The sequence below is a fragment of the Natator depressus genome, chromosome 1 (assembly GCF_965152275.1).
Source record: "Natator depressus isolate rNatDep1 chromosome 1, rNatDep2.hap1, whole genome shotgun sequence".
NCBI lineage: Eukaryota > Metazoa > Chordata > Testudines > Cheloniidae > Natator > Natator depressus.
The window spans coordinates 260,403,733-260,427,174 of NC_134234.1; the positions used below are offsets into that span (position 1 = coordinate 260,403,733).

Below are 23,442 nucleotides of genomic sequence, written 5' to 3' on the forward strand. Positions count from 1 at the left end.
AGTGCTAGGCAGAGACGGGCTCCACTTAACGAAGAGAGGGAAGAGCATCTTCGCGAGCAGGCTGGCTAACCTAGTGAGGAGGGCTTTAAACTAGGTTCACCGGGGGAAAAGGACTAAAGCCCTGAGGTAAGTGGGGAAGCGGGATACCGGGAGGAAGCACGAGCAGGAGCGTGTGAGAGGGGAGGGCTCCTGCCTCATACTGAGAACGAGGGGCGATCAGCGGGTTATCTCAAGTGCCTATATACAAATGCACAAAGCCTGGGAAACAAGCAGGGAGAACTGGAGGTCCTGGCAAAGTCAGGGAATTATGATGTGATTGGAATAACAGAGACTTGGTGGGATAACTTGCATGACTGGAGTACTGTCATGGATGGGTATAAACTGTTCAGGAAGGACAGGGAGGCCAGAAAAGGTGGGGGAGTTGCACTGTATGTAAGGGAGCAGTATGACTGATCAGAGCTCAAGTATGAAACTGCAGAAAAACCTGAGAGTCTCTGGATTAAGTTTAGAAGCGTGAGCAACAAGGGTGATGTCGTGGTGGGAGTCTGCTATAGACCACCGGACCAGAGGGATGAGGTGGACGAGGCTTTCTTCCGGCAACTCGCAGAAGCTACTAGATCGCACACCCTGGTTCTCATGGGCGACTTCAATCATCCTGATATCTGCTGGGAGAGCAATAACAGCGGTGCACAGACAATCCAGGAAGTTTTTGGAAACTGTAGGGGACAATTTCCTGGTGCAAGTGCTGGAGGAACCAACTAGGGGCGGAGCTCTTCTTGACCTGCTGCTCACAAACCAGGAAGAATTAGTAGGGGAAGCAAAAGTGGATGGGAACCTGGAGGCAGTGACCATGAGATGGTTGAGTTCAGGATCCTGACACAAGGAAGAAAGGAAAGCAGCAGAATACGGACCCTGGACTTCAGAAAAGCAGACTTTGACTCCCTCCGGGAACTGATGGGTAAGATCCCCTGGGAGAATAACATGAGGAGGAAAGGAGTCCAGGAGAGCTGGCTGTATTTTAAAGAATCCTTATTGTGGTTACAGGGACAAACCATCCCGATGTGTAGAAAGAATAGTAAATATGGCAGGCAACCAGCTTGGCTTAACAGTGAAATCCTTGCTGATCTTAAACACAAAAAAGAGGCTTACAAGAAGTGGAAGATTGGATAAATGATCAGGGATGAGTATATAAATATTGCTCGGGCATGTAAGAATGAAATCAGGAAGGCTAAATCACACCTGGAGTTGCAGCTAGCGAGGGATGTTAAGAGTAACAAGAAGGGGTTTTTTCAGGTATGTCGGCACTAAGAAGAAAGCCAAGGAAAGTGTGGGCCCCTTACTGAATGAGGGAGGCAACCTAGTGACAGAGGATGTGGAAAAAGCTAATGTACTCAATGCTTTTTTTGCCTCTGTCTTCACGAACAAGGTCAGCTCCCAGACTACTGCACTGGGCAGCACAGCATGGGGAGGAGGTGGCCAGCCCTCTGTGAAGGAAGAAGTGGTTCGGGACTATTTAGAAAAGCTGGACGTGCACAAGTCCATAGGGCCAGATGTGTTGCATCCGAGAGTGCTAAAGGAATTGGCGGATGTGATTGCAGAGCCATTGGCCATTATCTTTGAAAACTCATGGCGATCGTGGGAAGTCCCGGAAGACTGGAAAAAGGCTAATGTAGTGCCCATCTTTAAAAAAGGAAAGAAGGAGGATCCTGGGAACTACAGGCCAGTCAGCCTCACCTCAGTCCCCGGAAAAATCATGGAGCATGTCCTCAAGGACTCAATTCTGAAGCACTTAGACAAGAGGAAAGTGATCAGGAACAGTCAGCGTGGATTCACCAAGGGAAAGTCATGCCTGACTAATCTAATTGACTTCTATGATGAGATAACTGGTTCTGTGGATGAAGGGAAAGCAGTGGACATGTTATTCCTCGACTTTAGGAAAGCTTTTGACACGGTCTCCCACAGTATTCTTGTCAGCAAGTTAAAGAAGTATGGTCTGGATGGATGCACTACAAGGTGGGTAGAAAGTTGGTTAGATTGTCGGGCTCAACGGGTAGTGATCAATGGCTCCATGTCTAGTTGGCAGCCGGTATTTAGCGAAGTGCCCCAAGGGTCGGTCCTGGGGCCGGTTTTGTTCAATATCTTCATTAATGATCTGGAGGATGGTGTGGATTGCACCCTCAGCAAGTTTGCGGATGACACTAAACTGGGAGGCGTGGTAGATACGCTGGAGGGTAGGGATAGGATACAGAGGGACCTAGACAAATTGGAGGATTGGGCCAAAAGAAATCTGATGAGGTTCAACAAGGACAAGTACAGAGTCCTGCACTTAGGACGGAAGAATCCAATGCACCGCTACAGACTAGGGACCGAATGGCTAGGCAGCAGTTCTGCAGAGAAGGACCTAGGGGTGACAGTGGACGAGAAGCTGGATATGAGTCAACAGTGTGCCCTTGTTGCCAAGAAGGCCAATGGCATTTTGGGGTGTATAAGTAGGGGCATTGCCAGCAGGTCGAGGGACGTGATCGTTCCCCTCTATTCGACACTGGTGAGGCCTCATCTGGAGTACTGTGTCCAGTTTTGGGCCCCACACTACAAGAAGGATGTGGAGAAATTGGAGAGAGTTCAGCGAAGGGCAACAAAAATGATTAGGGGGCTGGAGCAGATGACTTATGAGGAGAGGCTGAGGGAACTGGGATTGTTTAGTCTACGGAAGAGAAGAATGAAGGGGGATTTGATAGCTGCTTTTAACTACCTGAAAGGTGGATCCAAAGAGTGTGGATCTAGACTATTCTCAGTGATAGCAGATGACAGGACAAGGAGTAATGGTCTCAAGTTGCAGTGGGGTAGATTTAGGTTGGATATTAGGAAAAACTTTTTCACTAGGAGGGTGGTGAAACACTGGAATGCGTTACCTAGGGAGGTGGTGGAATCCCCTTCCTTAGAAGTTTTTAAGGTCAGGCTTGACAAAGCCCTGGCTGGGATGATTTAGTTGGGATTGGTCCTGCTCTGGGCAGGGGGTTGGACTAGATGGCCTCCAGAGGTCCCTTCCAACTCTGTTATTCTATGATTCTATGATTCTAAGATGAATTATCTTGGGCAACATGTGGAAAATGAAATCTCTCTCTCTTTCTCATTCTTACACACACATACCCGAGCACAGGTTCATGCACATACACATCAATGCCGCACACACACAGCATCTCACACAGTCTTTTGTTCTGTGTCACGCATACACACATGCCTTGCCTCAGTCTCTCTCACAGGTGCCATAACACATCCCCACGTACAGCACATGGCATTGGACACACTGTGGCCTGGTGTACACTTCAATGTTTCGTTGGCGTAGTGAGGTTGGTCGTGGGTGTGATTTTTTTTTTACCACCTCTGACTGACATAGCTATGATGGCCAAATCTCCAGAGTAGATGCACTTACAGCAGCAAAAAAAAGGTCTTTTTGCTGGCATAGTTTATTCAATTGAGGGAACAAATCTAAGCTGTTCCAGCAACAGAACTCTGTTTCTGGTTTGCGCTGCCTCTCCATTAGGGGTGTTGGCCAGTGTAGCTATTTCTGGTGCAGACAATGCCTGTAACGTACAGACAACCATGTGCAGATGCACTTTTCTCTGGGAACCGTTTGGCGATGGACAATATATATATATTTTAATCTCAAGTTAATTGTGGCCAATTAGCTACCCTCTTTCCCCCTTATCCCTGCCAATCCCAGCTGTCTGAATGGGGGGGGAAACTATCGCCTGTTTCATTATGCAAACTGATATCCAAACAGCTGAAAACAGCATAGCCTAGCCTTTTGTGTGGCATGGCTCCAAATTGCTAATAAGATTCCACTGCCAGACACGTTGCTTAACGCACTGCTGCTGAAAGCTTTCGTGGAGGAGTGTGGGGGGAGCAGGAAGTGAGACTCTCAGCTGTGGTTGACTGCCAGCCCTGGGCATAGTGTTTGTTTAACCCCCCTGAGCACTGATAAGATCTCAGTCCCTGAGGGGATCATGCCTGCCCGAAGTCAGGGCAAGGTTTTGATTTACTACTTCTCACTTTCAATGGGAGGAAGAGGAATATGAATGAGGAGTGGCTGTTTGGCTTCTAATGTACATTGCCACAGAAATGCACACACAGATTCAGCCAGAACCACAGTGAAACACTTTTGGACAAAAGCACTCATATGCTACTCTATCCAGATAGACCAATACAGTGCCTCCCCCGACACCTCCACCACACACACACACTCCATATGTGCATTCCCTTTGTCCGCTCCCCTGTAACTCACCACATATGGAAATTGTTCCTCGACTTGTGTTGTTACTCCACCTGTCCCTCATCCCCTTCCCTGTAAGGAAGGGAGAGGAGTTACTGTCACTCTGTAGCCCACATGTGGACGTTGTTTGTGGGTGCGTGGGAGCCCTGGCAGAGTAGCTGTGCCACTGGGTGTTTGTAGAAGGAGGATTTAAAATGTGTGAAGAGGGAGCAGCTTAGGGATGTGGGATTTAGATCCTGATGCTTTACACAAGCATCCACATTTAATTTCTGAATCCATATCTAATGAGCATCCCCTCTCCCGGAACCCCCTCTCCCCTCCCAGCAGTGACCCTCTCCACATAATGCTCCTCCAGCAAGCCTCAGCCAGTACCCATCCTTTCTTGTCTTCTCCTGGGGAGGCCCAGCGGCCCGCTTTGCCTTCCCTGGGTTGGCATCTTCTGGGCAGCTGGGGAGGGAAGCCCACTCCCCACCTTTGGTTCTTTCAGTGGCAGCTAGGAAGCCTGCTCCCCTTGTTAAAAACTGTAGCAGCAGCTGGCATCCTGCGTCCCTCTTTTGGCTCTCCCAGTGAAGGCTGACAGACTAGATCCCCAGTTCTGCATCTTTGATGGACCGGCAGGAGGCACATTCCTTCCCCCAATACGCAGTGCTGGCATTTTCTGGGGGAGTAAGTGGTCATCCTGCTCTTCCACTAATTGTTGCATTTTGGGAGCAATAGAAACAAGCAGAAATGCTCTGCTTGATCCTGCTGCTCCAGGCTCTTTCAAACTTAAAGCACAGTGGGCATTGTACTCCCATAGTGAGCCAGGGTGTTCTCCAATCCCTAGTGAAAAGGACAGAAATGGGGTTCTTTCAGGGCTATCTTCCCTTGAAAAATGAAACTATATGATCATTTCTCGGAGGGTAAGGAATTTTCTCCTTTCCCCAGCCTCTTCCTTCTCTCTTGGGGCCCATGGACTGTTGAGTGGCAGCTGGGCATCGGTTCTTGTCAGTGTTATGAACATAAAGCCAGGAGTCTGGGGATGAATATTTATGTGTGTTCCTGTCAAGCTTTAGAGCCAAGGATCTCTGGGTCTGGATACTGTTATGGATCCTTGCATATAATTTCTAATCTCACTCTTCGCAGGGCTGCAGTGTGCATAGTGGTGGGGGGTGCATATTCTAAGGTGCATCTGCATATTTGCCTTCCATTGAACAATGAGAATGGGTTTGTTGTTCTTTTTAAAGGGATGGTAGTGAAAATACCTGGGCATAGATTTCATAACAGCCATTCTTACCAGCTACAGTTTCTAGGGCCAATCTTTTCCATTTGTAGGGAAAGATAGTTTCCTTCACTAGGAGCATTTTTGGCTTAGGAGATTGAGAATGAGGTATGGTGGCTGGTCTTAATCTGGTCCCTGATCAGTGGTGGGGAGCACTAGGTGGCTCCGGGATCATGTTTTTATTCTACACCACTTTACATGGTAATGAAATCTGACTGTATTCCTTTTAACTCGAGCCAGTAGGAGCAGCTGCAGAAACAGCCCAGGCAAGGATTGCTGCACTTTGGGGAGTAGGTAAAATGGGGCCCCGCCAGAGCTACCCCTTCCCCCAGCACTCCTCCCCCTGCACACAAAACTGTGCAAGGGAGACCCCCCACACACACACACATACATTCTAGGGGGGCACTAAAACCCAGGTGGTGACTCCCTTCCCTCCTGCTATGTGGCCTTGTGGGAAAACTGCAGAGAGGAACCAACCAGACTCCAGCTGGTAGGAGGAACAGCCGTGGAAGCAGCCAGACCAGGGACCTTCAGACATTTGGAGAACTCGCTACAGTTTTGACTGGACTTTCTGTGCCCTGTTTTGATTGGCTGTTTGCTCCAACCCTTTCCCTCTCCCTCCTAACCTCTTCACTCCACACCTGCCCTTCTTCTCCCTTGCCCTGTCCACCATCACCCCCTTCCCTTCAATGTCCCCTCCCCCTCTCTTCTCTTTTCATTTAGCTGATCCTCTCTTAACTAACTCCACCCCACAAAAATAAATGATGGCACTAGCCTGTCTGCTGCCACGACACTGTTCTCTCAGCTTGTGTGTGCTAGACCCCTTCTCCCCTACACGGTGTCTGTCTGGTCTATTTAAATGGTAAGTTCTTTGGGACAGGGACTGTCTGCTACTCAGTGTTTGTACAGCACTTAACACAATGGAGCCCCATGCTTGGTTGGCACTGGGTCACCACTGTAACCAAGATGAGGTTTAATAATAATAACTTGAACACACTGCAGTGATTTTTTTCCTACCAAGGTTTGCTCTGATTACAATTTTTGATCGTTCCAAGTTTGTCTGCTCCCATTGGGAGGGACTCCAGGTTCTGAGATGCATTTTTTCTTAAGTGTCAGCCTGTGTTTTGGGAACCAGATCTGACATTTCCCATCCGCTGAGGAGCAATGGTGGATGCATTCATTATCTTTCTCTCTCTCGCACACACAGCAGCCAGTCCATCTCATCATAACTAAAGGCAAAAGATTCCCTAGCTTAGACAGCAGAGGGGTCCGATGCATACGTATAAATAGGTGTGATGTATTCCTGCCACTAAGGGGAATGGCACATGCAGGTGCACACAAATGCTGGCCGGTTGCAACCTAAAAGAAAAGTTCTGCTAGCACAGCCAGTGTATGGAATGTATTCTGTGCAGTAGAGGGCAGTGTTGCACACACATCCTGTATCTGACATATCCCATGCAGTAGAGGGCAGTGGTACACACACACACACGTATACTCACACACCAGCCAGTCTGTTATCTCAACAATATCTGGTCAGGTTTGGTCATTACACCAAGATCTGAACTTGCCTCTCATGGCCCCCAAAATGGACGATCAAAAGGTGGTACTAAACGGGGAGTGCCATGCAAAATACCTTTCTGCAGCACCAAGGACTTGACTAATCAATGCATGATTTATTTTTTCTTTACTACTTTTATTAGGTTCCTCGCTTGCAATTTTCTGTGCTTCTTCCTGTCTCCCTGTTGTATGGATTTTAAGGAGTCTTGATAATTGGCAGTGGTAAATTTTACTGCTCATAAAACTCCAGAGAGCATTGATTGTGACTTGAGTTAAGCAAGTGGCATATAAAGTCTTATTGCCTTGCAGTCATGGGGGAGTTTTACGGTGAGTGTATTTCTTGGAAGCAGTAAAAGGTTTGGAGGTTTACTTCCACCATCCCTGTCTCAGCCATCAGTTGTTATTAGTGAGGGGCATACCTTCAGCAGAAGTGGGCTGTTGAGTCAGGAGACATGCCCAAAAGCAGAAAGCAAACTCATAGTTTGCCAAACTGGAGGTGGAAATGTTGTGAGAAGAGCCTTTCCTCATTATTATTGCATTTCTTCCTGCCCCAGGAAGCACAGAAGTTGAAAAATATATATATTTTTGGAAATGAAGTGATACAGTCAGGATAAAAATGATATATTGTATTTACTGAAAATCCTTTCTGACCTTTGTTCCTAACCCATGCACTAGAGTATTTTATTTTTTTTTAAAAAAAGGATTTAAAAAAATCTAACTTACCTTTTTCCTTCATGATGGTCAGTTATTTTTTGCACTTCTTTCAGGTTGGAAAGTGAAACTAGATGGATAAGTTTTGCTTCCTGGTACTTAGGCACCAGCCAGACGCTGTTATGTTTGGAAGTAGGGGAGTATTTAATTTCTTTTAAAAAAAATATCCACTCAACCTTAAAAGAAGATTGGGGCTAACTTCAGCGTCACTACAGATGTTTTCTATCTCAGTAAAGTGGGTTCTTTCATGCAAACTACTGCTTATTGCTGAAAGATTCTGAGGAATTTTCTTTCTGTGCCTTTCTAGTTCCAGAAACCTAACGACTTCTCGCCCCCTTTCCGCTTTGGGACGGTTCCCAATGGCAGCACAGAGAGGAACATTCGCAACAACTACCCTGAAATGCATAGCTACATGGTGAAGTTCAACCAGAGGGGGGTGGACGATGCCCTATTCTCGCTGAAGACTGGGTGAGGCCTTCTCCTTCCAAACTTGTCCATACCATGAGCTTGGCTTCTTTTCCTGTGTGTCTGGGGCTTTGAGGATCATTCTCCATGATTTATTGCAAAGGTGACATCCACCATGACAGCTGCCAGAGTGATTTGGCCTTGATGCTATTTGCAACTGTTTTTGTCAGTTTTCCTCTAACATTTGTACAAGTGATTTTTGTTTGTTTGTAAGAATATTTGCGGAAGGAGAAAATCTTGTGAATACTTGCTAGTACCCAGAGCCTCAAGCTGCTCCATGCAAGCAGAGCCTTATGCAGAGCAGCTTGCAGGGTGGGGCCAAAGTTTGCTCCAGAAGTGTTTGTACAATCATCTTGAAATTTCTTTGATTTCCCTCCTCTGTTTCATAAAAGATGAAGTCAACCAGGGAGCAGAAGCAATACCATGTGACTTGATTGATAAGTCACACGCCAGTATGGCAGTAATGAATATTGTATAGTGGAAGGCATGTAGTCGAAGCAAATAGTTTGCGAATGACCCATAGGGTAGAAAGTCTTTGCATAAAGTGCCTGTCAAAATCTTTTGAATCTGAACAGATCTGTGAAAATCAGAGTCTCTTCATAGATAATTTGGAAAACAGAGAGGGAAACATTCACTGGAAAAAGTATGTGCTCTGAACAACTTGTTTAGGTGTACCAGTCACTATGCTCCCCTCCGAGAGCTAGGTAGAAGCCCTATCTAGTTTACAGATCTCTGTATGAATACAGCCCCGGCCTTGGTAAACTTCCCTCTAGTTTTCAGGGCCCCACCCGGTGTAAAAAAGATCCTTGAGCCTCACTCTGGCTTGCAAGGCCCTGCACCCTCTGATAAGGTTTATTCTGAAGCACTAAGGGATGTTCAGCCAATTTAATTTTTAGATTGACTGAACATTTCTAACCTATTTGCTAGGCTCAGGGGAGCGTAGCCCATTACAAATGACTATACAGTTTCTGGATGCCATCCTGGAAATATACATGTCAGGATAGGCATCATCCAGGAAATATATATGCCCTCAGATAGATGTCATCCTAGAAATGTACTCCGTTCAGAAGAGATGTCATCCCTGACACATAAATGCCCTGAGACAGACTTCACTCTAGATAGGCACATGTACTGGGATACTGGCCATCCTGGAAATCTACTTACAGTGGATTAGAACGATGAGGTGGCTGTGAGTGTAGGTGGGAAATGGAAGGTCTTTTGTCCTCTGTAAAAAGTGGTTCAGTTCATATTTAGTGGTAGGATTTACTCCTCAGCTATCTGATTATTTGGAAGATCCAAATTCCTGTTCAGGTATTTTCCCTAGTTGCTCTCCCTTGTACATGACAAAAAAAGAAAAAAGAAAAAAAAAAAAGATTATTTTACTGGGATGCAGAGAGGGGCTCCCAACAGACTGCTCTGCTACCTGCCGTCTCTCGAGCGTATCCACCCTAGCATGTCATTATATAGCGTCAGTGTTGGTGATTCCTCTGAGTCTGTACTGAACTCGTTTTTTGCCGTGTTCTGCTAGCAAGGCACTGTAACGCTAAGGCTACTGTCTTCATGGTGAGACGTAAGACTGCTGTCCTAACCACTTATCACAGTTAAAGATCCTGTGGGATTTTTCACAGTAACATAGGTGTTAAATTCAGGGTCCTGACCAAATATAATCTGAATAATTACATTCTGCTTAGCTAAATCACATCATCAGTGGAAATGGCTTTCTTCCTTACTTCAGGTCCTAATTTGTTGTGCGGTATTTATGTATTCAGTAAAGTACTTTAGGATCCTTTGGGGTGAAAGGCACTATATAAATTCAAGATATTATTTTGAACATAAACCTCCCTTCAGCTTCCTCTTCATTCAGCCTTGACCCTGTAATAGACTTCTGTTCTAATGTTCCTTCACACTGCCTCTTTGGAGACCATGCTGGATGTCAGGGAGAGAGAGATGAGTCCTTATCTAATCTAACTCAAATTCAAAAAAGATTCTCGTCTCAGATTTCAGTTCCTGTTGAAGGTTCAGGAGGCAATTTACAGTATTCTATCTGGACGAGTTCCTCCCATCCTTACTTAGTTAAGGCCACTGTTCTTGGTATCAGCAGTTCCTTTCAGTTATGTGCAATGATCTGAACGCACACAGATCTTTTCTTTACTGTATTCTCCCTTTTTCTTGCACCCCGGCAGGAAATTGGATGCATTCATTTATGACGCAGCAGTGCTAAACTACATGGCTGGCAGAGACGAAGGATGCAAGCTGGTAACGATTGGTAGTGGGAAGGTTTTTGCCTCTACTGGCTATGGCATTGCCATCCAAAAGGACTCGGGCTGGAAGCGTCAGGTAGATCTTGCCATTCTACAGCTTTTTGGTGATGGTAAGTGACCTGTGCAAAGAGGTATGGGGCTTCCTCTCAAATTTCCAGATCCTGTCTGTATGGAAATGGGGTTCCCTCCCTGACCCTGACATCTTAGACTTGATAAACGGTGCAAGAGTAGTGAAAAAGCGTGTTGGGAGAGGGATGGGGCTAGACACACACAGTTGGATATGATTTATGCAAGTTAATAACATCTTCAGGGGTAATATCACAATTTCCAAAGGTTTAATGAGAATTAAGCCCCCAAAAGTTCAGACGTGTATTTGAAGTTTATCTGAACGTCTTCACTCTGGAAATCGTGTGAGAACAGGCTTTTCCTTGTCAGATTTTTGGTAGTTCTTGGTTTTAACCATAATCAGAAATCCAAGTGAGAATGGCGCTTTCAGTACTTATTTCCGGCATGCCTGTGTTTTCCAGACAGCACCAAGCTGTGCAACACCCATGTGATCAATAATTAAACATGCCTGGAGGAAAGAGAATACGAAACTTTCTTAAACCTAAAAGTAAATAAATAAATAAATAAGCAAGTTGGGGATTCAGGGATAAATTTTGTAGTGAAAGATCTGATCAGTGTTTACTGTATACAAGCTGGTTTTCCCCAATCCTTAGTGAATAAAATACTGCCACTTTAAAGATATGGTGGATTGTTGATGGGATTGGAGCTTCCTTTTTGTTAGACTCTTCTTGTGCTTTTTCTTTCTCTTTCACCTCACTCCTTTCTGGATATTCTTTTTAGAAAATTAAAAATGTTGATCTTATTTTGTAAATGAATAGGAAGTCTAAAATCAGAAAAAAAAAGTCTGGTATAGTAAATACAGGAAGAACACAAGAATTGATGTAGGTTAACAGAACAGTGGGCCATCAGTCTGGTAGTGCAGTGGTTCGCAAACTGTGGGGCACGCCCCCCCCAGGGGGTGTGTGGAGGAACATTCAGGGGGCTGAGCGGCAACACCAGGCGGCTTGTGCCAGCCCTGCATAGTGGGGCGTGGGCCAGCCCCCACAGGGGCTGGGGAGGGAGTGCCACCTCCATCCTCTGACTCACCTCTGTGGGCCACCTCCATCCTCTGACTCACCTCTGTGGGTCAGTGTGCTGCACTGGTTTCCGCTCCTGGCAGCCTCCACGCCCAGCCCTGGCTCCACCCCCAGAGACTGTCGCACATGCCTTGACCCACCCTGAAAACCCGAGGGGGGCGGGGCAGAGGGGCAGGTGTTGGTCCTGCCTTAGTGGTGCAGCCTGCCTGCAAGGCAGAAGCAGCCTGCTGCTGAGGAAGTCTTGGCTGTGAAGTAATGGAGGTGGGGTGCAGACAGATTCCATTAATTGGTTGCGGGGAGTGGCGTGACTGGAAAAGTTTGCACATCATTGTGGTAGAGTATTCTTTCTCCAGTAGTGGCTAATACTGAATACTTCAGAGGAAGGCATAAAAATCCCATAATACCTCACACTGCAATATGACACCATATAAATGTGGGGAATTTCTCCCTGTCTGTGTCTGATCCTGAAAAGTGTGAGTAACTCCCATCTTCCCCAGAAGCATGAAAAGCATTCCCAAGACAGAGCCTCTCTCTGTTTTTGAATCTCTTTATAGATCCTGAAAATCCTGTGCCAGGGTTGAGTGTGCAATAAATCTAAGACAGGAAATATTTATTGTTACTTGGCATAAATTGGCAATAATTTATGCTGGTTAGACATTTGAAATTTTGACAAAATTGGAAAAAATAAATCAAAAACACTGAAAACATTTTTGTGAAAATGTCAGTCTATTTTTGACCAGTTATAGAGTTGACTGAAAAAATTTAAAATAAGAAATTTCAATGGAAAATTTCATCAACATTTTGAATTTCAGCCTAAAAGATTTTCATGAACATTTTGGCTCATTTGTTGATCTGTGCTAGTAGTAACTGTTTTCTCTCTCCTATCCAAAAACATATTTTTTTTTCCCCGTTTCATTGACATTTACTGAAAGGGAAAGTTAAAAACCATGTATTACTGGACTTGGAGATAATTGGTGTCATCTTTTACTTTCAATCCTGCTTTACAGCCTGTTAACAAAAACATAATGTTATGAAATGTTATAAGTCGTATATATTATAATTTCATTTCTGAATCTGTTAAGAATCTTTACTTCTCCTATAAGTAAATGTTTAAGTATTTGCATTTGGTATCTCAGGCTTTATTTCCTGCTAGTGCAAAAATTTAAATTGATAAAAGTTTCAGGAAAGTGTTTGGAACTAAACACTTGAAGTTATCCCTCAAAATTCACAGAAAATAAAAACTGAATCTTCCTAAGGTTAAATAAATGCTATGTCAAAAGTTATAGAATAAGTAAACCTCTTAAAGGAATGTAGTTTATTAATCTGCTATATACCCTACTGGCCTGGTGACAGGAAATATTGCAGAGCTCGCAACTTGCCTAGTTCACCCAGTCAATGAGAAACTGGCTCAGCTCATCCAACCAGTCAAAACTTCCCCCATCAACCATCAAGTGATCTGGTTCATCTAGCCCCCAGTGTGTGCAGTGCTGGGGGTTGAAAGCAGTGATGAGCTGCCAAAATCTTAACAACCAGTTCCCTCCTCACCCCACGAGGGGCTCGTGGCCCACCCCCGCCCCCCGGGACTCCTGCCCCATCCAACCCCCTGCGTTCCTTGACGCCCCCACCCAGGACCCCTGCCCCATCCACCCCTGTCCCCTGACTTCCCCCAGAACCAGGCAGGAGGGTCTCGTGGGCCACCGTAGTGGGTGCCCACTGCACCCCGCCCCTAGGAGCCACCTGCCGGGGGGCGAGGTGGGGAGTCCTGGCGGTGCTTACCTGGGGCGGCTCCCAGGAAGCATTCGGCAGGTCCCTCTGGCTTCTAGGGGCATGGGAGCGTAGCTGGGGGGGGCAGGGGGAGTGGCCGCTCCCCACACTGATCACATCAAAAGTGGCGCCTTAGGCACCGACTTCCTGGGCGCTCCAGGGCTGGAGCACCCACGGGAAAAATTTGGTGGGTGCAGAGCACCCACCGGCAGCTCCCCGCCCGCGCCCAGCCCCAGCTCACCTCACCTCCACTCCGCCTCCTCCCCTGAACACGCCGCCCCGCTCTGCTTCTCCGCGCCCCGCCCCCCAGGTTTCCTGCGAATCAGCTGTTCACACGGGAAGCCAGGGAGGGCTGAGAAGCAGGTGGCTTTGTGCTCAGGTAACCCGGGGGGCGCGCAGGTTACCTGCTGCGGCGCGGGTGGCCCTCCTTGCTCCCCCCCGCCCCAGCTCACCTCTTCCCCACCTCTGGCTCCCTGGGCCTGAGCGCGAAGCCGCTGCTTGCTTCTCAGCCCTCCCAGGCTTCCCGTGTGAACAGCTGATTCGCGGGAAGCCGGTGGGAGGGCGGGGGCAGAGAAGCTGAGCGGGGCGGCGCATTCAGGGGAGGAGGCGGAGGCGGAGCGGAGGTGAGGTGAGCTGGGGCCGGGCGGGGAGCTGCCAATGGGTGCTCTGCACCCACCAAATTTTCCCCGTGGATGCTCCAGCCCCAGAGAGTTGGTGCCGAAGGCGCCACTTTTGGCTGGTTGTTAAATTTAGAAGCCCTTTTAGAACCGGTTGTCCCAACAACCGGTTCTAAAAGGGCTTCTGAATTTAACAATCGGTTCCAGTGAACTGGTGTGAACCGGCTCCAGCTCACCACTGGTTGAAAGGTCCATAATCAAGCACCATGTGCAAATTTGAGCAGTGTCTTGCCAGAAAACCTTGCTATGACTTGATATCTCAGTGAGTGAACTGGTGTGGAACTTCCTCAATATAGAGGACTTTTGGTCGCATGGCAGATGTCCTGTGATACAGCTTTTTGTCACCAATGTCTGGTTATGGCAGAATGTTGCCCTGTTACCTCTCCTCTGACTGATGCAATGGTTTTTTACTGCTTTGAAATGCTGCATCCTACCAAAAGTGCTAGTCACAATGTTATATGGACAGAGTTCCACCATGACCAGACAGCTGGTGTGCAAACAGGGCTCAGCCATTGGAAAAGACCTATCCAGTCAGCTTCTCCTACCCCAGTCCACTTCTACTCCAGTCTCTCAGCCAATGCGGGATTGACTCAACTTTATCTCCTTCTATCTGTCTGTCTGTTTCCAGGGGAGATGGAGGAGCTGGAAGCTCTGTGGCTTACTGGAATTTGTCACAATGAAAAGAATGAGGTAATGAGCAGCCAGCTGGACATAGATAACATGGCAGGTGTCTTCTATATGCTGGGGGCAGCCATGGCCCTCAGCCTTATCACCTTCATCTGTGAGCATCTCTTCTACTGGCAATTCCGCCACTGCTTCATAGGCATCTGCTCTGGCAAGCCTGGCATGGTCTTCTCCATCAGCAGGGTGAGTGTCTTCAGAAAATGGAAGGAACAGTGCGGAGGTGAAGTCATATAGTCATAGAAATTAGAAATGGGATAGTCCTACTAGATTCTCTTGGCCATCCCTCTTACACACAGCCAACGAAAGGCTGTTGCCTCCACTATATTGTCCAGCGTTTTGACCACTCTGGTTTTCAATGTTACAAGGGTTGCCACCACTTTCCTTGGGAGAACTGCCTTTTCCTCACAGTGTTTCATAATTTCTGCTCTCTGTTGAAACTGGGTAATGGTGAGGCAGTCGTGAAAATGGGAAACTATATAAAAAAGTTAATGTAACTTTTATGACAAGTTCCAGAGTAGCAGCCGTGTTGGTCTGTATTCGCAAAAAGAAAAGGAGGACTTGTGGCACCTTAGAGACTAACCAATTTATTTGAGCATAAGCTTTCGTGAGCTACAGCTCACTTCATCGGATGCATTATTTGATCATTTGATGCTTATGCTCAAATAAATTGGTTAGTCTCTAAGGTGCCACAAGTACTCCTTTTCTTTTTGTAACTTTTATATCCCTCCAAAATTGTTTGAAAGGACACTGAATTCTTGGAGGAAAGGTTGTGGCAGTTTTCTCCATCAACCAATTCTCCTCTGGTCTTAGTTAGAACACCAAACTTAAATTGTCCTTTGTGTTGGAGCGATTCAGATAATTCTATGAGAAATCAGCACTGTCTTGTGATTGTTTTGAGCAGTAGGAGGCCCCTAACCTAAATTCATACTGTGACCAACACACAAGCCCCTGGAAAAAAGGATAGCCACTTGCCCTCAGCACTCACTCAGTGCAAAACCTACCATAAACATTCCCCTTTCAAGAGTCTCCTTTATCTCTAAATGAGCTTCTCCAGCTAGTCATTTCTGTGTGATCCTTCTTCTCCTCTTGTACATAATATTTGTGCTCCATTTAGAGCTTTCTTCCTCTTCTTCCTGCTTCTGGCATCTCCTTCTGCTCCATTCTGATATCACCATCCCTGTGACAATAAAGTGGTCGTATGAAGAGTGCTACACTGTTTGGGGGAATTAGATGGCTTAGTTGAATGGGCAATAGGGGTAGAAAGTCCTGCTTATATCACCAGTCCCAATCTTATCCCAGGTTGGAGATCAGATGGGGGAACTGGATGTGTCAGGAGATTATTAACAGAATGCAGATCCTTTTATCTCTTGGTTATCTGTATAAATCTGGGCCTGGTTGGTGATGACTGAAAGTCATTAACCTTCTGCTAGTTGTTGGGTGACCTATGTCACTATGTGAAATGACTTGGTGGTCAGTCCACTTTATAATACACTGGTGTTCACTTCACATTTGACATTAATTGGACCCCAGATTGGTAGCCTCACTAAGGAGGCAAATGAGGAATGAGTCATGGAATCTGAACACCTCTCTCACCCACAAAAGTGGTCCTTCTGTGTCATGGCTGAGATACACTAGTTGGGGAAACATGGAGAAATCTTGCACTGCTGCTGTCTGTTTTGCAGTTGAATTGAGGATTTCACTTTCCAAGGATGTCAATCTGATTCCTGAACTAGGGGTCACCAAATGAAATGAATAGGCAGCAGGTATAAAACAAACAAAAGGAAGTATTTCTTCACACAACACACAGTCAATCTGTGGAACTCTTTGCTAGAGGATGTTGTGAAGGCCAAGACTGTAATAGGGTTTAAAAAAGAACTAGATAAATTCATGGAGGATAGGTCCATCAATGGCTATTAGCCAGGACGGGCAGGGATGGTGTCCCTAGCCCCTGTTTGCCAGAAGTTGGGAATGGGTGACAGGGCATGGATCACCTGATGATTTACGTGTTCTGTTCATTCCCTCTGAGGCACCTGGCATTGGCCACTGTTGGAAGACAGGATACTGGGCTAGATGGACCTTTGGTCTGACCCAGTGTGGCAGTTCTTATGTTTTATGTTATCAGTGTTAGATTTAACTTGAAAGTAATTAAAAAAATCTGTTGTGCCATACTCAGCTAAACGCTAAAGAGCTAAATACCCATTCATCGGTCCTGCTCTTTCTCCTCATTTCCTTTTCTAATCTGTGATGATGACTAAAGTATCCAAGTAGATGACAAGAGAAGCTTTCTCCTTTTTAACCAGTCCCTGGCCAGCTTGATTCAATGAAGTCTGAGAATGAATTTCAGGGCAAAACAAGGCTATCCTGAACTCCTTGCATCCATGCAGAAATTTAGTGTTTGCCCAATTCTGAGGCGGCTGTTCTCACAGACATTATCTGTGGTGCTGATGCCCATCTTGGAATCCAAAGTGCCAGCTGCTGGGCTTGAATAACTCCCACTGACATCAGAGAGCTTTGCTTGTATACTGCAGGGGAGATAGTTTTGTCCTTGGAATTAATGGCTTTTGAAGAGGACCCTTATCTTGTGAGGTATTGATTCCTTCTACCCCAAATAAATGAACGTCTTCCCAAATGGAAACTATCATTATTCTCATTTAATATTTAATTTATTTATTTATACTAGGATAATCCCTAGAGGTCCCAATTGACATGAGAGCCCTATTGCGCTAGGCACTGTCCAGACACTTAGTCAGAGACAGTCCCTGCCCCCAAAGAGCTCATACTGTAATCTAACTAGAAAAGACAGACAAAGGAAGTGTTGTTATTCCCCTTCGACAGCTGGAGCCAGAGAGAGGCTAAGTGACTTGCCTATGGTCCCACAGGCAGTCTGTGCTACAGCTGGAAACAGAACCCAGATTTTTGAGTCCCTGTTCAGTACCTTCACACAAGGCTGTCCTTCCTCTCTTGACTGTTCTGCTGGTGAAAGGAGGTGAATGAGAGAAAAGAAGAGCGGGAGAGGAAATGAGAGGGAGCAAAGTAGAGGAAGAGAGATGGAGAGGAAGGAAAAAACAGAAAGGTCGGGGGCAGGATACAGAGAGAAAGAATACTCAGTGTTGATACATGCAGGTTTGACCTCATTTCATAGTGATGCAAGATTGGCAAACTCTAGGGTCCCATGCTAGAACAAACTGTTTTCTCTGTTTCCCTGACTCAGTTCTCCCAGCCCTGTGTCTTCTCCTTTCTGCCCACCTGCAGAAGCACTCACCTCTGTCTCCTCCGTTTCATTTCAGGGTATCTACAGCTGCATCCATGGGGTAGCCATTGAGGAGCACCAGTCAGCGATGAACTCCCCCACAGCCACCATGAACAACACCCATTCCAACATCTTGCGCCTGCTCCGCACAGCAAAGAACATGGCCAACCTGTCAGGTGTCAATGGCTCACCGCAGAGTGCCCTGGATTTCATCCGCCGTGAATCCTCAGTCTACGATATCTCTGAGCACCGCCGCAGCTTCACCCACTCTGACTGCAAATCTTATAACAACCCGCCCTGCGAGGAGAACCTCTTCAGCGACTACATTAGCGAAGTAGAACGGACCTTTGGCAACCTGCAACTGAAGGACAGCAATGTGTATCAGGACCACTACCACCACCACCATCGGCCCCACAGCATTGGTAGTGCCAGCTCCATCGATGGACTGTATGACTGTGACAACCCACCCTTCTCCGCTCAGCCCAGGTCCATTGCTAAGAAGCCACTGGACATTGGTTTGCCACCTTCCAAGCACAGTCAGTTGGGTGACCTCTATGGCAAGTTCTCCTTCAAGAACGATCGCTACAGCGGCGGAGGGGGCCATGACGACTTGATCCGCTCAGATGTCTCCGACATTTCCACCCATACGGTGACCTATGGCAACATCGAAGGCAATGCCGCCAAGCGGCGGAAACAGCAGTATAAGGACAGCCTGAAGAAACGTCCAGCTTCAGCCAAATCGCGGCGGGAGTTTGATGAGATCGAGCTGGCCTACCGCAGGCGCCCACCCCGCTCCCCAGACCACAAGCGCTATTTTAGGGACAAGGAAGGGCTACGGGACTTCTACCTGGACCAGTTCCGGACCAAGGAGAACTCACCGCATTGGGAGCATGTGGACCTGACGGATATCTACAAAGAGCGGGGAGATGAGTTCAAGCGCGATGCTGTAGGGGGAGGAGGGTCCTGCACCAACAGGGCCCACCACAAGCATGGGTCAGCGGACTTTGGAGGAGCCAATGACCACAAGCATGGTGTTGTAAGTGGAGTGCCAGCACCATGGGAGAAGAACCTGACCAACCTAGACTGGGAAGACCGGCCAGGGGCTAATTTCTGCCGCAGTTGCCCCTCTAAATTGCACAACTATACCCCGGCAGTGGTGGGGCAAAACTCCACTCGCCAGCCCTGTATCCGGTGTGAGGCCTGCAAGAAGGCAGGCAACCTCTATGACATCAGCGAGGACAACTCTCTCCAAGAGCTGGACCAGCCATCTGCCCCGGTGCCAGTGACGACCAGCGCCACCTCCTCCAAGTATCCTCAGAGCCCATCTAACTCTGCCTCCAAGGTGCAGAAGAAGAACCGCAACAAGCTCCGCCGGCAGCACTCCTATGACACCTTCGTGGACCTGCAGAAGGATGAGTCAGCCCTGGCTCCCCGCAGCGTGAGCCTGAAGGACAAGGGCCGCTTTTTGGAGGGGAGCCCCTATGCCCACATGTTTGACATGTCATCCAGCGAGACCGCTTTTGCCAACAACAAGTCCTCAGTGCCCGCCACCAGCCATCACCACCACAACAACCCCGGCAGCAGCAGCTACATGCTCAGCAAGTCACTCTACCCTGACCGGGTCACGCAAAACCCTTTCATCCCCACTTTTGGGGATGACCAATGCTTGCTCCATGGCAGCAAATCCTATTTCTTCAGGCAGCCTGTGGTGGCAGGTGGGCCCAAAGCCAGGCCGGACTTCCGAGCCATTGTCACCACCAACAAGCCAGTGGTCTCAGCCCTTCACGGGGCTGTGCCAGCCCGTTTCCAGAAGGACATCTGTATAGGGAACCAGTCCAACCCCTGTGTGCCTAACAACAAAACCCCCAGGGCTTTCAACGGCTCCAGCAACGGGCATGTTTATGAGAAACTCTCCAGTATTGAGTCTGATGTCTGAGTGAGGGGAAGCATGTGGGGAGCAGCGGAGAATGTGGAGTGTGGGAGGGCAGGATGGGGTCAGACCTGGTGCCCATTTGCTACTCTCTTGGTTCTTTGTGGAACACTGGAGTTCTGAGTTCTCTCTAGGGCAGCACTGGTGACAAGTGCCACCTCTTTCTTTCCCCACCCCGTTTATCTCTTTCCATTTTCCTACTCCCTCCTTCCTCCTCCATTCCTGGTCATCACACTTCCGTTGACGTAGGAATTGGGTATCCTCGCTTAGGGTGTCCCAGGTGGAGAAGAAGGTGTGTGTTTGGGCTGAGGCAGGGGAAGGTGTGTGGGCAGGAACCGTGACCGTATTGTTTCGGGGTTTTTTTTAACTGCAAACAGCGAAGGGATACGCAAGCGCATGCGCGACAGGAGGAGAGAGCAGAAGAGGTGGAATGGACACAAAGGAAAATGCTCTATCAGGCAATTCTTCCTAAAACTGTTTAGAAAAAAAAATATTGAATACATGGATAAAATGAAGGAGACATAACATGGGATTGACTTGATGCACTTACATACTGGTTATATTGAGGTTCTCTTTAATTTTTTTTTCATGAAGACTATGGGGGTTTAGGGCTGAAATATGTATTTGCATATACACTGAGAGATTTACACTGAAATTTGGAATCACGTTCTGGAGGCGGGAAGGGTGATTTGTACGCAGGACTGGCTGGTGGTTCCGTTATGGTAACGCAGCCAGCACATCTGTGCCAGACTAGCAGGAGAGATGGGGGAGGCTATTGGGTCTGGGGTGGGGAAGCGACACAGAGGTCAGGAAGCCTGGGAGATGAACTTGCGTTCACTAAAATGAGAGAAGCTTGGGGGTGGGAGGTAAGGCTTGGCTTGTTCATTAGCAATTAACTCATTGTTAATTTTGGGCATAATTAAATCATTGGAGCAGTTTATAAGGTGAGTTGGCTTGTAGGTGGGTATACACGATCATTCTACACTTGAAATGTCTGTGGGAAAATGAAACAATACCACAAACGGAGTGGGTGTACAGCTAACAAACCCAGCAGGACAAAGGTTGAGAAGCTGGGGAAAAGGCAGAGAGCGTGAGCATATGGGAGAGACAGAAGTGGAGATCTGTCATCCTGCCACTTCAGGAGATATCAGCCTTGTTTTGGCCAATGTAAAAGTAGAGGGGCAGGTCAGGAAGGGACCTGATCCCTCCTCCTTCCCCTCCCCCTGCCGGGCAGAGAGAAATATGGCACAGGGCTCTCCCTCCTGATGGTGGTACAGTGTTCTGAGTCTGGCTTTGAGGGAAAAGGAGGTGTGAGGAAAACGTGTGAGCGTGGCAGTAGCAGGGACTGCTTAAATGCCTACGTGCAGCACGTATGTGCGCACTTGCTGAATACGGGCTTACATTTGCTATTGAATGTGCTGTGGAAACACATGGCTTGTCTTCCAGAGGGCAGGCGGGAATGACATAAATGAATGACAACACTCACGGCAGCTATGAGGAGGTCTGAAGACCATAGGTGGAAGGGTGGGGGAGAGAGAGAAAGAGTGTGTATGTGTGTGCGCGTGAGAGAGAGAGAAATACTAGCACAGGTGCTAAGCTGGAATAGCCTAACGCTGTACTCAGCTTTCCCAGCACATGTGGCATCGGTAAAAGTGGTTTTCTTTCCACTGTATCATTTTAGATGCAAATTAAACTAAACTAAAGGGAGTGATGGTGGGAGTGAGATGTCCACCTCCCCTTTAACAGGAGGAACTGAGGTGGAACCCCGGGTCAGCACCTCCCACCCTGAAATTTGTGGTACAGACCCTGACTTTTTAAATGGATCTGTCCCATTGTCCTGCCAGCCTTCATTCGCATGAGGGATGGTTAAAAAAAATCCCACATTTGACTGGGGTGGCGCATAGAATTGACCCTAAACAGAGGAAGGCAGCCATTTTTTTCAAGCAACAATTCCTGGAGCTGAGACCCCTCCCTCCCTCACACTCCTCAATGCGCCCCGGGTGATTTTATCTTACTACCTTTCCTTTTTTAAGCCAACAGAAGACCTCAGTTTTTTTTAAAGCTGGGGCTGGGGGGCTGAAAAGTCTCATGGTGTGAGGAGAGGGTGGGCAGGGTGGGAGGTTTGTTTAGATTTCACTGAGGAAATTACAGGGGAAGGAGTTGAAGGGTCTTTGAATTTTCACCCATGGTATCACGGGAAGGGACCTGCTTATTCCTTCCCTCTCCTCCCTTTAAAAGAAAAGCCAAATGAACTAACCTAGCAATCTGCAATCCAGAACACGAGGCGACTGGTCAGAGCCCTCTGACAGTGGCCACCAAGAAGGCATTCATTTCATTTGTAAATATTTTTTTTCTATTGCATTTTGTATAAATTGATGTTTCTCTTCTCGTGAAAATTCAGGTTGTGGGGCAACCAGGGTGGGAGGGAGGGTGGGGTGAGGTTGGTTTGTTTTGTTTGTTTTCTATGACTTTCAGGCTGTGTATGTGGAAGCGGTTTACGCAGGTCGAGGCCGTGCAAATGGGAGAGCAAGAGAAAATCATGTGCACTGTGTTCCCTCCCCCCCGCCCAGTACCATTTAGCTGGGGATTGGTCCTGCTCTGAGCAGGGGGGTTGGACTAGATGACCTCCTGAGGCCCCGTCCAACCTGGAGAATCTATGATTCTGTGATTCCCCCCTTTTGCTTTTATCTTCATGAATTGAAGATGCTGGCATGTCACCTCGATCCTTGCCAGCAGAGTTTTCATGCCATGGTGGAAGCACCCCATCTTCCCCATTTGATTATAAACTCTGTTCCGCATCTGTCTGTGGAATTTGGGCCTCAAGACATTGCGCTGTTTTGCCAGTGATGGGGTGAGCCATTGATTTGGGTGTTCAGTTTGGGTCATCACCCGATGCTATAGAGACTTCTCCGATACTGCTTTGGCTTAGAAATCTTGGCGCTGGGAAAGCTTGCAAGATTTCTGGCACTTCCCAAGGGTTTTTTGACAGCTGGCAAGAACAGCATGCCTCTGATTGTTATTTCAGTACTTTCCCCTCACCTTGTTTGCAGCTGGAACCAGGAAGCTCAAAGGTGGTGCTGGGAGGGAATTAAACTGAAAACAAACCAAAAAGAAGTCAACAGGACTATTTCAAACCTCTCTAAAGGGTTCAGATTTTGTGTTTTGGGCAATGTTTTGGTATGGTTCTCATTTTCTCAGAACTAGTTTGCTCCGTCCCTAGTTCCAGTGATTGGCAGATAATGGTTTGCCATGATAATTAGATTTAGCATTTACACTGTATAGCGCTTCTCATGTTCAAAGCACTTTGCAAACATTAACCGTGCCATGAGCCACATGAATACCTCCTCTGAGGACAACTGGAAATGTAGGACTGGCAGCACCAGGTTGGACTATTGGTCAACCTACAGAAGTCTGGTATCTTGCCTTCTGCCATATCAGGTCAGACCATTAGTCCATCTAGTTAACCC

General features: G+C 47.3%; 1 protein-coding gene across 6 annotated transcripts in view; it reads left to right on the forward strand.

The window, feature by feature from the left end:
• GRIN2B (glutamate ionotropic receptor NMDA type subunit 2B) overlaps positions 1–22,021 on the forward strand; it is a 284,512-nt gene extending 262,491 nt beyond the window's left edge. For all 6 annotated transcript variants that reach the window (XM_074941765.1, XM_074941766.1, XM_074941764.1 and 3 more), the window contains 4 exons: positions 8,110–8,270; positions 10,451–10,638; positions 14,740–14,978; positions 18,083–22,021. In XM_074941765.1, the coding sequence (XP_074797866.1) occupies positions 8,110–8,270; positions 10,451–10,638; positions 14,740–14,978; positions 18,083–19,981 (2,487 nt within the window). In that variant the 3' untranslated portion in view covers positions 19,982–22,021. The remainder of the gene's footprint in view (positions 1–8,109; positions 8,271–10,450; positions 10,639–14,739; positions 14,979–18,082) is intronic.
• Positions 22,022–23,442: the final 1,421 nt, after the last annotated feature.